Source organism: Sciurus vulgaris (assembly GCF_902686455.1).
Source record: "Sciurus vulgaris genome assembly, chromosome: 1".
NCBI lineage: Eukaryota > Metazoa > Chordata > Mammalia > Rodentia > Sciuridae > Sciurus > Sciurus vulgaris.
This window is the reverse complement of record NC_136461.1, coordinates 2,269,320-2,285,243: the sequence shown is the minus strand read 5'-3', so window position 1 is coordinate 2,285,243 and position 15,924 is coordinate 2,269,320. Positions and strand designations below refer to the sequence as shown.

General features: G+C 62.0%; 1 protein-coding gene across 6 annotated transcripts in view; it reads right to left on the bottom strand.

Annotated features, from left to right (window-relative positions):
• Positions 1–3,174: 3,174 nt before the first annotated feature.
• Positions 3,175–15,924, bottom strand: part of TP73 (tumor protein p73) — a 52,787-nt gene continuing 40,037 nt past the window's right edge. For 5 of the 6 annotated variants that reach the window (XM_079101018.1, XM_079101022.1, XM_079101019.1 and 2 more), the window contains 10 exons: positions 11,257–11,443; positions 10,785–10,900; positions 9,164–9,273; positions 8,645–8,787; positions 8,218–8,306; positions 7,489–7,613; positions 6,934–7,082; positions 6,184–6,322; positions 5,753–5,846; positions 3,175–4,646 (listed from right to left, as the gene is read on the bottom strand). In XM_079101018.1, coding sequence (XP_078957144.1) covers positions 4,314–4,646; positions 5,753–5,846; positions 6,184–6,322; positions 6,934–7,082; positions 7,489–7,613; positions 8,218–8,306; positions 8,645–8,787; positions 9,164–9,273; positions 10,785–10,900; positions 11,257–11,443 — 1,485 coding nt within the window. In that variant the 3' untranslated portion in view covers positions 3,175–4,313. The remainder of the gene's footprint in view (positions 4,647–5,752; positions 5,847–6,183; positions 6,323–6,933; positions 7,083–7,488; positions 7,614–8,217; positions 8,307–8,644; positions 8,788–9,163; positions 9,274–10,784; positions 10,901–11,256; positions 11,444–15,924) is intronic. The other variant, XM_079101023.1, reaches the window with a different exon arrangement.

Below are 15,924 nucleotides of genomic sequence, written 5' to 3'. Positions count from 1 at the left end.
TGCGCGGCACGGGAGTCATTTCCGGAACGGGTCTTCTCTTCCTTCTCGCAGTCTCACAGTGGAAGCACTCCTAGAGGAACAGGGCCTTACCAGGGCAGCTCTGCTGGGAGTCCAGCTTGTCTTTTTAAACTGCACGTCAGACCCATCTGAGGAGTTTCTGTGCATTTGAAATTGATGGCCTTTCTCGCCCCCGTGTGTGGTTTGGGACGAGGCGTCCCCAGAGCTCCTGTGCTAACGCAGGAGCCTGCAGAGGTGAGGCGCGCGGGCTGTGAGGCCTGAGGCCTTATCGGTCCATCACTCGGACGGATGATTGGCTGGTAACTGGGGCAGGTGGAGGAGGGCCCCTGGGCTGCCCTGAAGGGTGGTCTTCCCTGAGGCCCTCCCCTCTCCCTGCTTCCTGGCGCCTTGAGCAGAGCAGAGCTCCGCCACGCCCTTCCCCCCGGTGTCCTGCCTCACCCCAGAGGGCAGTGCAGTCTGCCCGCCTGGGACTGAGCCTGGAATCCGTGAGCCCCGTGGGGACCCCAGCAGAGCCCTGTGGGCCTCTCCCCACCTCGCCTAGGGCCAGTCTCCTCTGACTCTGCTTCCGTCCAGTTTCTAAAAGACTTGGCCTCCCTCGAGGCTGAACAGATCTCTTCAGCCTCATTTCTGCTGAGGTGACAGGTTCCTGATACCTTATTCACAATTCTGAGATTGAGAAATCAGAACCAGGAGACCCAAGTGAAGCCCAGGTGCCGAAAGACTGCCCGGAACTCCCCGGGCTCTGTCCTTTGGTCCCTAGTTCTGCGTGCACGTGCCCCACCAAGGTAGGCATCTGCGATGTGCCTGAGGCTGGGGACCCAGCAGGGATGAGGGGTCAGGGGCCTGCACTTGGGGCCTGAGGTGTCCAGGCCCCTGGGAGGCCACTGCCTTGCTCACAGGACCTCCCCTGAAGTGAGAGCAGGGGACCCCCCCGCCCCAGGCCCATCAGACAGGGGAGCCCAGAGAGACAGCCGTGCTGCCTGGCCAGCAGGGGCTCGCACACTTCCTGCCTGTGCCCGGTCTCTCTGGGTTTGCTGCTGCCTGACAGGGACAGTGAGCTCCTGGCGATGATCCCTCCGAAGCCCAGGAGAGGGTGGAGTCTTGAGAGCCAGTCCTCTGAACACGTGCTTTATTATGTTACAAACAGAAGTTCCCGCCAAAATACAGTTAAAAAAATAGCACATTTTCCCAAGATTGCATCTCCGAAAACAGGTCACACTGGAGAGTATCTGCTAAGACTGCTGGAGGACATGCGGTCTCCAGGACGCGCTGGCCTTCGCTCCAGCCCTGCTCTGTGCCAGATCCCTGCACGTGGCCCTGGCGCCTATGGTGCACACTGAACGCGGTGACCGCTTCCGCAGCCCCGGCCTGGCACTGACCTCTGGACGTGCCACGGCCATCAGAGACTACATGGGGGGGGGGCATGGAATGACGCCATCCAGCGGAGTCAATTTGGCACGGGAGACAAACTGGCAGCAAGACTCTTGAATTTGAAGCAGTTTATTGATGATTCAGGAACCCAGAACCCCGGTGCTCGAGGAGAGCCCGCTTATATCCCCTCCAGGAGGTGAAGGGTAGGGCCAACGCTAGTTATGCCAAGATCAGGCGAGGAGCCAGCTGTCCTTTGACGGTAAAGGTCAAACAGGCACGAGCAGGAGCACTCGGGAACACTTGTGCACGCGCTGTGTGCGTGGACTCACTTGAATACGGCCGATGATACAGCACTGGGGTGTGTCTGTGCTAACCGACTTCCTCACGCCGGTGTGATCAAACAAACCGCCGGTGTGATCAAACAACTTCTGGCTGGCTGCCAGGCGCCATCTTGGCGTAGTCCGCATGGCATAGCCCCCAACAACGGAAGATGTGCCATGTTTCCTGAGACCACACGGCCCAGGCTGGAGCTGCGCCATGAGAGGCCTTCCCGCCCCTCCACCCCTTGCCCGGCAGAGGCTTCCAGAGACACCCGCTGTGCCTCCCAGGCTGCCGCACGATGCTGCTGGGAGAACCTTAGGCCTCGAGGGTGTGTTTCCTCCTGATTCTCGAGTTCTACTGACCAAGGCGTTCAGCCTCACGAGGAAGCCGGTTCCTGGCCATGAGCACCCCTCCCGGCGTGGTAGAGCTTCGGACAGTTCACCCTGTGGTCTCCCCTCTCCCAAGCCTTCCTCCATTGAGCGCCAGGGGACGGCAGATCAACAGACAGGCTCCTCCGGCAGGTTCTGCAAACGCCCATCCTTCTGTGGATGTGACAGAGTTCCAGCGACAGCCACCTCGTGGGCCCCTCCAGGCCCTGAGCCACCAGCCCAGGAGCACAGCCCCTCCTGGAACGGGGCTGAACAGGGACGGTGCCTGGGAGGCGCACCCACGTGGGTCTCTGGCACTTCGGCGTTGCTGAGATGGGCTAAGCACCCAGGAGTCAGGAGCGACCTGCATGGCTCCTGAGCTGCTACAGGGCAGAGCAGTATCTGACCTGAGGCAGGGGACAAGCCTGCATGGCCTCAGTATCCTCATCTGTGCGATGACAAGCAAAGTCACACCTGCAGGTGAGCCAGACTCAGCCAGGTCACACCCGGCACCAGGAAGCCTGCGCCATGCTGGGGCTGGGGAAGTGAGCACTTCCAGGGAGCCCCCAGACCCCAGCGGCACCTGGCGCAGTTGACACCTGCCCCACAGTCGGATGGAGCTTGCTGGAGGCCCTGGTGGTCAGCTCTGATGGCTTCTGGCTGCTCCCACCCTATGAACACCCAGGCATCTGTCCTTGAAGGTTCCGGGAAGTGTCTGGTGGTGTGTGGCAGCCCTGCCTGTCGGCACACACTTGTGCTGGGGGCAGTAGACAGGTGGCCTCTATTCTGCACCCTTCTAGGACCAAGTCCTGGCCTGGAGCTGGTCCTGACAGGGCAGTGTCTGACCTTCCTCTGACCTGGGGGCTTCACCGTCTCTGCTAAATGACATTAGAGGAGAGCCAGGCCTGCTGGCAGAGGGCCAGTCACTGGCCCCAAGGCCATGCTGTGCTGCAGGTGGAGCAGAAGGCTGGCTTTGTCACACACGGCAGGCTGCTGCCAGCTCCGCCCCTGCCCTGACTGTGGGAGCTCTGGCTACAGAGGCTCAGGAGGGTCCTTGCAGGTGGAAGGGCCCCAACAGGTGGGCCCTGCAGACGTCGGCTGCATCTGTAGAGGCTGCATCAAGGCCTGGCCCCCCGGCCCCTGCCTCAGTGCCATCCCCTGAGGACAGGAAACTGCCACCAGCAGAGAACTGGCCTCAGCCCAGAGGGTGGACCTGTGATACCCACAGAAGTAACCACAGAGGACGGAGAAGGACGTTCCTACCTGCCGACTCAGTTTGCCCCCTCCACAGCTGTCCATCCTGGGACAAGTGACAGCCCACCTTGGTTCCTCCCCGGGCTTTCTTAGCCTGGCTTGTTGGCAACATGTGGGAAAGCCAGGATGTGCCAGGTTGAGCTCAGAGGGAATGCCAAGGACAAAACTCAAATAAACAAACACAAACACGAAGCTGACCCACCGCGTAAAAAAGAGTGTCATTTTATCAAACATTGACAACCTCCTGTCGTCCGAGCAGGGCAAGCAGCTGCAGGACCACGTGACTGGCTGGTAGTCCGGAGTCCGACAGGCCGTCCCTCTCCGTCACTGAGAGGCGACTGTGGCCAGCGTGCTTGCAGGGGCACCTACTGGAGGCAGAACCAGAAGCTTCCTGGCCTCCGAGGAGGAGCCACGCCCCCCTCCCTATCCAGCCAGCTCCACTTTGGGCAGGAAAGACACAGTCACTGCAGAGTGTGCTGGGGCGATCCTCGGGTCCTGCAGAGGAGGACGCCACCTCAGGTGCCACAGTTCCACCTCAACCTGCCAACAAGCGAGCAGCCGTCGCCCGCTGCTCACTCTACCCAGAACCAAGAGACATCAGAAAATACTTCTTGGCAGAACATCAGCAGAGAAGTTCTTGCTCGGTCAGGGGAGCACAGAGTCCCCAAGGACCATGGGGCATGGAGAAGAGACGCTGGTGTCCTTCCACCTGCCAGGGCAGCCCCTGCCTTGGCACCTGGCCCACGCCCAGCCTGGCAAGCACGTGGGTCGGCGCGTCCAGAGTCTCCACAGGCGATTCAGGCTGCAGTGGGCATCTCCTGCGGCCAGAGAAGGCCAGTGATGTCCCCCTGGAAGTGGCGCATGGTGGGAGGCCCTTGCCTTCTCTCTGGACACAGGCCGAAGGTCCTGCCACTGAGGCAGAGCGTGACTGCCACAGGTGCTCAAAAGAGGCTGTTCTCAGCGGCCCTCGGGAGGCCAGCCTCAGTGGCCCTCGCCCTCCGTGAACTCCTCCTTGATGGGCTGCTTGCGGGACCTGCAGTCGGGCAGGTCGAAGCCGAAGTCCGCCCACTCGTCAGGGCCGGCCACGCCCGGGCCACCGCGGTTGGGGATGGTGATGGTGTGGCGCACGCGGAAGTGCACGGCCTCCATGACCCGTTGCCGCTGCAGCTCCCCGGAGCCGCCAATGGCAATGGTGGCAGCGTTGCTGCTGGAGCGCAGCAGCTGCTGGCCACAGTCATGGCCCTGCTTCAAGTCCTGCAGGCCCCTCCAGATGGTCATGCGGTACTGGTCGGGGATCTTCAGGGCCCCCAGGTCCTGCAAGAGTGGCGCCCACCAGGGGCCACCAGGGGCAGGGGAAACAGCTGCAGGACCACATGACCGGCTGGTGGCCCACTGTCCTCCTCCCCAGGGACACCCCACCCACCAAGTAGCACCTGCCCTAGGGCCCCACCATCTGGGACCAGCCAGACCACGTCTTGGCGGGACGGCCAAGAAGTGCCATGTATGGACAGTGTGTGGAGGCTCTCCTGGGGTCATGGCCAGCAGGGCCCTGACCATGGTCGGGGCAGACATGGGGCCTGGGAAGATGACCTGCCTCCCAGCCTCGGGCCACCCCGGGTGCTGTTAGCTGGCCGCTGATCCCAGCTCAGTCCTGCGCTTCCGCCACCCTGCACACCATGCCAGGCTCACAGTGCTGGTGAGGCCCAGGTGACATGGGCCCTCTGAGCTGGCCAGGAGGGCGTGGGGATAGCATGGGGGGTGGACACGACCATACCACCCTCAGTGAGTTGTCAGCTGTGGCCCCAGCTCCCTCTGGCAAACCTGTGTCTCTGGCCTGGGGCCCTGGGCCAGGGACAAAAGCCGGCCTCCGCCCTGGCTGAGCCAGCTGGTTGAGGAGCAGGGATGGCATAGGGTCCTGAGGTAGAGCGGAAGCCCCGTGGACGGCTGTGGCCAGGCTGTCAGGGCAATCCTAAGCCACCACAGACAAGTCTGGCTCCGGTCCACCAGTGTCCTTACTGAAACCAGGGATGGATGGCCGCCTGGGGTCCTCCAGGCCCTGACTCTGAACCCACAACATTTGGTTGCCATATGCAGGACGCGCTGCTGGCTTTGGGCCTGACGCTTGCCTTCTCTGAGCCTTAGTGTGCCTGGTCCTGAACTAGACCAACCCCCGCTGGCTCCTGCATTGCTACTTCAGGCCTTGGAAACAGCCCAGCCCCTAAAATCAAAGGCAGCCTGACTTCTGGGCACCGGAGGATGCGGACCAGCTCCCAGAGGCCCGGGTGCAGGTCAGCTCAGCCTCAGCTGCTCATGGCAGCTGGCCTGACTTCAGCGACCGCGCTCTGCCCCACCCCCACTGGAAGGGCCTCGAGTCCCCAGGCCTGGGAGGCAGTCCTCTGGGGGAGGGCGGCGGGCCTTACCTCGATCGTTAGGTTCTGTAGGTGGTACATGTTCTGTAGCCCCTGGGAGGTGAAATACTCGATGCAGTTCGGGCACCCCAATCCTGTTAGGAAGCTGCAGGGCCAGAGGCAGACGCAGGGCAGCGTGAGCTTCAGGGGACACGGCTGTGTGCTCGCACCTCACGGGGGAGGCCTGGCCAGGGTGGGAACGGGCCTCCTACACGGCTCAGCCTACAGGTGCCCATGGCCCCAGACAAAGCCGTGACTCCCTGGGACATGGACGTGCCCAACCCCGGGGCATGAGCGAGGAGCCCTGCCTCCCGGGACTCTTCCTTCTAAGGGCCATCAGCGGTTCATCTGTGGGTTAACTTGGGAGGGGCAGGCAGCTTGCAGAGACCACTCCCTGCCAACCAGGTGACGGCACAAGCCCGGGTCTGGCAGACACTACCCACCTGACAAGGCTGGGGTCGGCGTGGTAGGGTGGTGGCGGGGTGCAGTGCGATCCCGAGACCATGGACTGGGAGCTGTGGCCCCCATTCATCTCCCCGTTGGCCGGCATGGTGTGGCCGTGGCTGCTGAGCACCCCAGGGCCTGGGTGGGAGGGCAGGTGGGGCTCAGTGTCCCGGAGCAGGCATGCCCAGGGAGGCAGTGTGACGCTCAGTGACCATGGCCACAGAGGCCTAAGCAAGGACTGAGCCTGGCTCCTGTCCCCAGGAGGTAGGGACCGAGGTGGCTGTGTACAGGTGCTTGGTTCCTGAGAGGGCAGAGGGATGGCAGCTGGCCTGTGAGCGTCTCAGGGGCGACACCCCTTGGGGGTGCCCGCAGCTTTGGACACATGCTGGCCGTGCCCACATGAGGACCTCGGGGACAGGTCCAACCTCCTCCCTGCTGAGCTCCCTGCAGTGCTGGTCTCCCTGTCAGCATTCAGCCCTCAAAACAAGTGAGGCGGGTACTTCTAATGCCACTTCCCTCGTAGAAACCGAGGCTCTGTGGGGCTAGAACAGTCCCAGCTCCTTCGACTGCCGGGAGGTGGTGAAGGGCTGGAGACCAACTTGTCTCTGCCCACGCCGGGGCCTGCTATGGCAAGTGGACACTGCCCCGCTGGTTCTCCCACCCGTGTGAGCTTGGCTGGGATGACTCAGGCCAGACCCAGCCTTGGGTCTCCCCAACGCCCCTGGGCCTCCACTGCCTGAGGGACTCACCCATGGGCCCCAGATTGGACCCGGCCGCTGAGCTGTGCGGGGGCGGCTGGCCCACCAGCTGGTTGACCGAGGGCAGCTTGCTGACTCCACCGTGCACCTTGTTCATGGGGGAGAGGACAGGCCCGTAGGATGGAGGCTGCAGGGGGCTCCTGCTTCGAAAGCAACACACTACATTTGGAGGGGGCTGGGGCAGCTTTGCCCCCAGGCACAGCCACCAGCGCCTCTGTGCAAAGGCAGAGGGACCCTGACCCAGGCCTCGAGAGCGGCTCCCTCCTCACCCGCTCCTGTCCCCCGCTGCATGCGGGCCCAGCCCAGCCTGCTCCCCGCTCTGCAGCAGGAAGCGGCTGGGGTTGCCACCGGTGTCCCCACAACTGCCCCTCCTTGCTTGCCACTCAGCACACAAGACCCCTCGGAGGGAGAGGCACCGTGAAGAAGGCAACGCAGGATCCCAGGGAGGCCATGGGATGGCCCGAGCTGAGCCCTGAGCTGCCCGGGCCCTGCTGCCTGTCCCCAGCGGCCAGAGCCGCTTCCCCGGCCAGGCGGGAGCCCACTCACGGCCGCTGCAGGAGCTGCTGCTGCTGCTGCCGGTACGAGTCCACCAGGGGCTGCGGCACCAGCTCCATCAGCTCCAGGCTCTCCTTCACCCTCATCAGGATCTCGAAGTTCTCCCGGCCGCGCACCTGAAAGAGAGGCAGGCCTCTGCCGCATCGCCGTGCCAGCCAGGACCGCCTGGCCCCGGTGGCCGGAGCGGCGGCCTCCTTCCTCAGGGCCCCCTGGCCTTTCCTCTCCCCTGCAGCAGCTCCGACCAGTGACTGTGACCTGATGGGCAGGCCAGGCCCCTGCCCGTGGCCACTCCTTCCTGCTCAGGGGACAGCGGGGGTTTCAACGAACACTCAGCGCGCCATCGTGGAAGAGGGACGCCATCGAGGCACGAGGTGGCTCCATTCATCAGCTGAGTGACCCCAAGCTGGCTGGCCTAGACGCATGAGCCACACGCCACCTGCCAGAGTTTAGGATCATGGGATTCCTGCAGAATTCCCACTGGTGGGATGGCACACCAGGACCTTCCCGGCTCAGCGACTGACCTGGCGGCCCTCCTTGCTCACCGTGCCGTGGGCTGGCTCCCCGGGAGCCTCCCATCCTCTGTGGCCCTGTGTTCTAGGGAGCCGCGTCTAAGGTGTGGGGGCCGCCCCTGGTGGCCTCTCGGACACCCCCTCCTGGGCTCCCTGGGCACAGGGCCAGGCAGGTCTCACCCTCTGCTGCCCTGTGGCCAGTGCCACTCACATGCATGTAGTACAGGTCCTCATCCCCGTGCCGCCTCTTCTTCACGCTGTTGCCCAGGGTGGGGATGGCAGGGGGACTCTGCTTGAATGCTACAGGGAGGCAGGGAGGGCCAGGTGAGCCAGGCCACAGTGGAGGGCAAAGGGCGGAGGCCCAGGCGTTGGGACACCCCACTCCCATCAGGCTGACCTTCCCATGGACAAAGCACATGAAGAGGGTGATCCTGGGCAGAGGCCACACCAGACAGAGGCGAGCCTAGGGTGCCAGGTGGGCCCTGGACCGCTGAGATGCCCTGGCCAGGGGCTCAGGGCCAGGGAGGCCTCCAGGCCCAGGACCACTCAGGGCCTGGCCTGTCTCTTGGATGTGCTGGCAGGTCCCCAAGCTCGAGTGGAGCAGCGTGGCTGCCCACCAGAGCCGGGGCCCCACTCACCCCGCTTGCCGGCGGCCACGCTCTTCGTGGCGCTCTCGTTCAGGGCCTGCTGCTCACGGTAGTGGTCCTCATCAGCTTTGCGGTCGCGGCCAGGACAGGCACAGATGCGTCCCTCAAAGGACCGGCGGCCCAGCACCTGTCCACTGTCAGAAGGGCACAGCGGAGCCATGCGCTTCAGGAACCCAGCCCCAGCCCTGCTCTCCCACCCCTGCGGACCCTGCAGCCCTGTCCTTCTGGGCCGAGAGCCCAGGCAGGGTGCCAGCGCGTTCCCACTGGAAGGAACCACACGTCGACGTGCAAAGCCGCTCTGGGCTGCCCCTGCCTCCCTCCCAAGGCCCGGCTCCTGCCCTGAGGCCAGGGGAGGTCCTTCCCTCCCAGCAGCCTGACCTGCAGACCCCTCCTCCCAGCTCACTTCCGGGCCTCGGCACTGCCCGGCCAGCCTTGCCATCCGGCTCCGTGCCAGCCCCCGCAGTGCCGCTGAGCCCGGCTCCACCTCCACCACATCACTGGCAGACTCACTCCCGGGTCTCCAGGGTGATGATGATGAGGATGGGCCGCCGGTTCATGCCCCCCACACAGCTGCTGTTGCACATGAAGTTGTACAGGATGGTGGTGAACTCCGTCCCCACCTGTTCACAGGGAGGCAGGGGAGGGCACGCGTCACCCTCTATCCACCCATCCGTCCATCCACCCACACATCTGTCCATCCACCTGCCTGTCTACCCATTCATCCACCCAACCATCCGTCTATCCGTCCGTCCATCCATCCATCCACCCACCCACCCACCCACCTACCTACCTACCCACCCACCCACCCACCCACCCACCCACCCACCTACCCACCTACCCACCCACCCATCTACCCATCCATGCATCCATTCATCCGTCCAGAACACTGAGCGCCAAGTGCTGTGCTGGCTCAGTGTTCGGAGAGGGCTCAGGCCTGGTCTCTGTTCCCAGGAAGCACAGGGTCTGTGTTCCCTTTGCCTGGCCATCTCTCTGGGCACGGGCTGAGGTCAAGCCCTGAGGGTGTGGGAGTGGCTGTGTGCACAGGCCTTTGTGGTACACATGTGTCTTGCATGCTGTGGACTCATTGCAGAGGTGTGAGGTACTGTTAAGGGTGAGGGGAACAGGGCCATCTGGGAGGACACCCGCAGAGTGCCTCTATTTCTTGAGGAGTTTGGGGCAGACCCAAGACATGCACCCAGGGTTTGACAAGTGGGCACCCTAGGCCCACACACTGGGCAGTTTCCATGAACTCCTTGGGTGGGGACACAAAACCAGCCCTGGTTTTGGGAAGAACTCAGCCTTCCTCAGAACTGCTCACATGGCAGCCACCAGGGGGCGAGAGAGGCCCACTTCCTAGTAGGCCCCGGGCAGGTGGAAGTGGGCCGCGGAGGGAGGAGGGAAAGCAGCAGCCTGGTCACACCCTGGGGGCCTCTCTCACTGAGGACCACAGCGGGAGGGGGCAGCTGGAGGGCTGGCCTCAGACCCAGGTCCGGGCGTGGGGCCTGGCAGTCACCTGCCCTCCCTGGGAAGCCTCTGTCCGGACGTCCATCCACCATCACCTCTCCAGGTCCCCCATTCCTCCGCTTCCTCCACCCACCCTTTCCCAGCAACTGAGCCCCACTTCAGACCCAGAATGGTGTCCCCACCCCCAGGACCTCTTGCTTCTTTCAGGTTAAAGGTCAGGCCCCTACCTCAGCCTCTCCTCCTACGCCACCTGGCCCTGGTCCCGCCATCGGGCCTTAGGGCCACTTCCAGCCCCAGCCTAGAACTCGGCACCCCACCAGTGCTTGCGGGTTTGGTTCTCTCTGGGCCGACACAGCCGAAGTTGCCTGGGAACTCCCACTGCACTCCAGCCCAGGCCCAGACAACGCTGGGACCAAGGGGCAGGAGGAGGAGATCCGGGAGGGCGGGGCCCAGGGCTCATAGCCGATAGAGCTGGGGACTCGTGCCCTGAGACCTCCCATCAGACCTGGCCTGCAGCATCGGTGTGCACAGTAGGTGGTCAGGAAGCACTGCCAGGTGCCAGGCAGGGAAGGGCCTTGTGACACAACTGGACTCAGTGGGGAGCCCCTTAGCCCTGAAGCCAGCCAGGGCCTCCACCCCAGGGGACCCCACCTGGCCCCTGGCCTACCTGCGGGGGCTCGTAGGGCACCACAACACTCTGCCTGCCGGTGACAGGGTCGTCCACATACTGCGAGAGGTTGTTGCCCTCCACGCGGATGAGGTGGCTGGCCGGGGCAGACTGTCCTGCCGGAGGGCACACCACTTCAGAGAAGGCCCATGCTGGTCTGCCACTCCTGTGCCAGGTGCCTTCTGGCCTGGCCTCCTGGGCAGGACTCAGGCCTGTGCCTGGCTCAGAAGCTCTGCTCCTCAGCAAGCCTAGCCAGCACGCTGGAGGGTACCCCACGGGGCTCCTCAGACCCATCCCAGACCACCTGCTCCTGCCCCGGGCCTTGGGCCTGCAGCCCCAGTCAGAGCTGGGGAAATGGCGGGGGGGGCGGCTGCCTCCACACCTCCAGCCCCCACTCCCTGGTCCCTGCCTCTCTCCGCATCCAGGCCGCTGGCCATGGTGCTGCAGGGGTCTGGACGCCGGTGGGACTCACCCTCGTTAAAATCCCTGCCAAGCTCGTGGTTGGGGCAGCGCTTCACGATGTCGGTCACGTGCTCTGCCTTCTTGTAGACCGGCATGGCCCGCACGGCAGTGCCTGGGGGCGGTGGCGTGGACACCTTGATCTGGATGGGGCACGTCTTGGCAATTTGGCAGTAGAGCTTCTTCAACAGCGGGGAGTACTGCAGGGGGAGGGGGACAGGTTGAGGCCGGGAACCCAGCTCCATGCCTTGCTCAGGCTGTGTCCCCTCCCTGGAGTGCTGTCCCCCCACTCTGGTGAGGAGGGCCACCCATGTGCATCCCCCTTGGCTGGATTCCCCAGTCCTTCCTGCAAAGCATGGAGATGGGCATCTTGGCAGGGGCTGTTCCGCCATGCTACTTGACAAGGTCCGAGCATGGGGAGGGCTTGGCAAGGCCCCCATTCCAGGAAACGGCTGCTGTCAGCTCTCCTAGGAGTTGTGTGTCTTCTTGTAATTATCACACTTTTAACTATACAACTGCAAATCATATTCCCTGATAGCGTGATAAGAATTCAGCCTCAGTGAGTCTGCGGAGCTTGGGGGAGGGTGAGGAATGCTTTAAAAAATGCACCAACATCACACATGATAAGTCTGAGGTACCAAGGGTGAGGAGGGCTTCAGAAACCACAGCTACAGGAGTCGCTTGCTCCTAGGCTGACCACACCTGCCCCAGTTAATGCTTTACCAGTAAAATAGCCTGACAAACAGAACAGGAGACTTGTTGTCCCCACAGTGCAAGGACCACCCTACTTAGCTTACAAGACTGGGGGACGTTTTTGATATCCACCTAGAGGGAAACAAGCAAACAAGGATAAGGACCCACCTCCCATAGAGCCACCTCTTCCCTATACAGGAGTGTCCAATGAAAATGGTGAATGAATAATGAATATTAATGGTAACTGGACAAATGTCCAATATTTGTCCTTCTTTCAAAGGCTTGGACTTCAAGGGCCACCCTGGAAATGTAGGACCTAAGAACAAAGAAACAGCATATGCAAACAACTAGAAAAATATTATCTGAAGATCACATGCCCTCACTGCATGTTAACTGGTTATGAGTAGTTTACGCTGACTTAGGTCTCACATGTGTATTACAATAGGTAGAGGATAAATCAGTGACATAAAGAATATTAGAATAAAAATTAAGACTCACACTGATTGTTTGGCAGTAAAAAACCTAACTTACTTTTAACTGAGCTTGTTTAGGTAACAGAGTAGACCTTTAAGGGTAAATAAAAAATGTAATATTATGAGCTAAAGATTAAGTTCATGTTTTGCTTAGCAGTTCAGTAAAATTAGCTTAAAACAAAATAGAGTCATTATACTAACAACAGGTGTGACACCAGAGGGCAAACAAAGGCCAGTAAAGAGGATGAAAAGAGGAAAACACCTTTCACTGTGATTTGCTCACGTGAGTAATTTTAAGTGAATATAGAAAGGTGGCCTTAATGTGCCTGCTCTGTGTTGGACACCCGCTGGAGAGTGTGGTTAATGACAGATCTTGGGGTGATTTCTCTATAACTTGTATCTTGTTTAATCCTGCTTTACTTACTACTATAAAAGAAGAGCTGAAATAGATCTGAGCAGCCCTTGCTTCAAGTTGCTCCAGGGGTTTGAGAGGGTCCTTCCTCTCCCCGTCCTTCGGGGACCCTGCAAGCTGCTGGGGCTGCTCCTGGCCGCATATGTTCCCTGGGGACCACCGGGTGACTTACACCTGGATGGCACTGAAGGCAGACGGTGACGACCAGAGAAGCAAGGAGGAGCTGTGGGGGGGAGGGACGGGGCGGGGTCTTCATGCCTGAGCCTCGCACGCGCCTGGCTTTCCCAGTATCAACCCTAGGCTCCTGACGGCAGAGGTTGGAAGAGGGGTCTGCGGTGCTAAGTCTTTGTTCGAAGCCCAGAGGGCAGTGTTTATGGCATTTGCATGGAGAAAACAAACTATCAGCAGGGGCTGTGTGCCCGAGGCACTGGAGCTCGGATGGAGAAGTCCTGGAACACTGGAGGCCGCGCTGCCCAGGGACTCTGGCACCCTCTCTGGTTGGAGTTGTCAGTCAGGCAGAGCTTGGTCTGTGCCACTACAGGGCTCCTCTAAGAGACCACAGAGTGCCAGTCTTCCCAACCTAGAACCTGAGGAGATGAGATGTCCCTCCAGGGCTGAGCCGGATGCTGTGCCACCCATGGAGGCCGCAGCATCTATGCCCTATCCCAAGTTACCCACCTGGCAGGCCAGCCCTACTAAGGCCCCCAAGGGTATCCACTGATTTCCAGGCTGACTGACCCCCACTTTCGGATCCTGGAACCACTTGAGACTCCACAGACCCTCTAACCCCCAGGACAGCAGGAGTGGCACCAGACTTGGGTTCAGAGGCCCATTTCTTCCCCCATCCCAAACCCTCTGCACCCTAACCAGCCCAAGTGACTTGGAACCAGAGTTACACCAGCCACGAGTGCCCCCAAAACACCTCATCACACTCCACTGTGGTACAGCTGGGGAAACCGAGGTAAGGCAGGTATTTGCTGGCGGGACCAGGAAGGAGTAGGTGGAACCCACATATCCAGGGCCTTTCCTTTGCTGAGGAAGCGGGGCCTCAGACTCTTGCAGACATAAGGTCCCCTGACAGTGGGCTGGCAGGCCCTGCATGTACCCGTCGCCAGGCAAGCCCAACACAGGAAAAGGGAGGGAGGGAGAGTAGGGTAAGACCGAGGTTGCTTGCAACCCTCCTCAGCAAGGCACCACAGGCAGAGGCTGCACGCCCTCAGTCCTGCTTTAAGTGCAGGAACAGCTTGCCACCCGTGGCCCTGCAGGTGTGGCAAGGCCAGGTGTAGCAAGGCAGAAAGTCCCCTGGCAAGGCAAGTGGATTTCAGCCCCGCTCGGCACCAGCTGGCACTCAGGGGCAGGCCCTGGCCGTGCTGGGGAGAGCAGCCTCCTGTTGCCCTGGGGTCAGTCTTGCTTCCCAGGAGAGGTCACTGACATGAGAGGTCCCCACCATTAAACATGCTCCCCATTCACTCCCAAAGCATCCCTTTAAAGGGAAAGCTGGCCACCCTGCCCCAGGACACGTGGGCCCTGCCCAAGCTTGATCCTCTGAGACTTGGACCCAGAGTGATTCAGACAGGTCCCATCCAGGCTCCGAGAGGCCTGTGCAGGACTCTGGTTCCTTGGACAAAGGTCCCGCCTCAAGCTGGGACCCTGCTACATGATCTCCATCTGTGCTGGTTGGAGACAGAGGAGGGGCAGGATCCTTGCGGTGCCAGTGCCCTGGTCAGGTAAGAGGGACACACATTGACAGGTGGAGGAGAGGCTACCGGGCTTCTCTGAGGCCCAAGGCGGCCTGCAGGGTGAGCTGCCCACTGCCAAGCACAAGTGGGATGCCTGCTGTGTGCACAGCGCATGCCCCAGTGTGCGGGCCTTGGGAGGAGGAGGGAGGTAGCCCCTGGCCCTCACCAGCAATGGGGAGCAGAAGGAGATGTGCAGCTAGCACTCAATAAATGCACACCGACTCGATTCTCCCTGTGGCCCCTTCCTGGGAGAGGGATGTGTCGAGACACAATGTTCTCAGAGCATATAGGACCCCAGCCCAGCAGGGACCCTCCCCAGTCCTCCACCTGCTCCCGGGTGAGGCTTCAGAACAGTCCCGATGCAGACGATGGCACCGTTGGCCTCGTGCAGGGGACACTCAGCGAGTACCGCAGAGAGGCTCCGAGAGGCCGATGGAGGGCTTCCTGGTGGAGGAGGCCCCAGAGAAGGGCACAGGCTCTGAGCATGGCTAGTGGCCTAGCGCCCAGCCCGGGTCTGGAGAGCCATCCATTCCACACGCATCTGGTCCTGCTGTGTGCCAGGCCTGGGCTCCCCTAGGAAACGGGGCTGCTGGCTGGGGGTGGGACACGGGCCTCCTGGGAGGTGGGGCACAGGTCAAAGTGACCAGTCACCGCAGAAGGAGAACAGCCCCAAAGTCTGACCACTTAAGCCCAGGTGCTGGCTCTGGCATTGGCAGCCTGGTTGCCTTGAATCCTGGACAGACTTCTCTGCCACCTAGGAACACCCTGGGTGGCACGGCAGCCGTCCGCGGGCCTAACACTGCCACCATTGTTTGCAGTAGGGGCTGGAGGGTTACTGGCTACACTCCTGTAAGCCTGCACAGCTTCCTGGGATGGAGGTGGCGGGTGGGAGGGGCTGGGGCCAAATGGATCCCGCCCAGGGGCCCCAGGCCTGGGCTCCCCTGCAGTACCTCTCCAGGACTGACCACCCGAGTCTCCATCCTCCCAACCCATGACTTGAGATGGAGTCACTAGGCCCGCCAAGGCCGTGGGCCAAGATAGGCTGGGAGCGAGGCCGGGCGAGGTGTGACAGGGCCCTGCGGCCGCATTCCTGGGCGGCCCCGACACGCCCGGAGGTGGGGGGGCGCCCGGGCTCGGGCCGTGTTCCGACACGGATGGCCCGGCTCTCGAAGCAGCAGAGCTGCGGGCAGGGGCGCGAGCGGCCCCGCGGCTCCTGACAGCCGTCAGTCTGAACAGCACGCTGGCCTCACAAAGCCCTTTCCGACCCGCGGCCCTTCCCCTGGGGTCCGGCCACAGTCCCACCGGCGGGGTCCTCGAGAGCGCGGTCCGCAGCCCCAGCCGCGCGCCTCTGCCTGCGCAGAGGT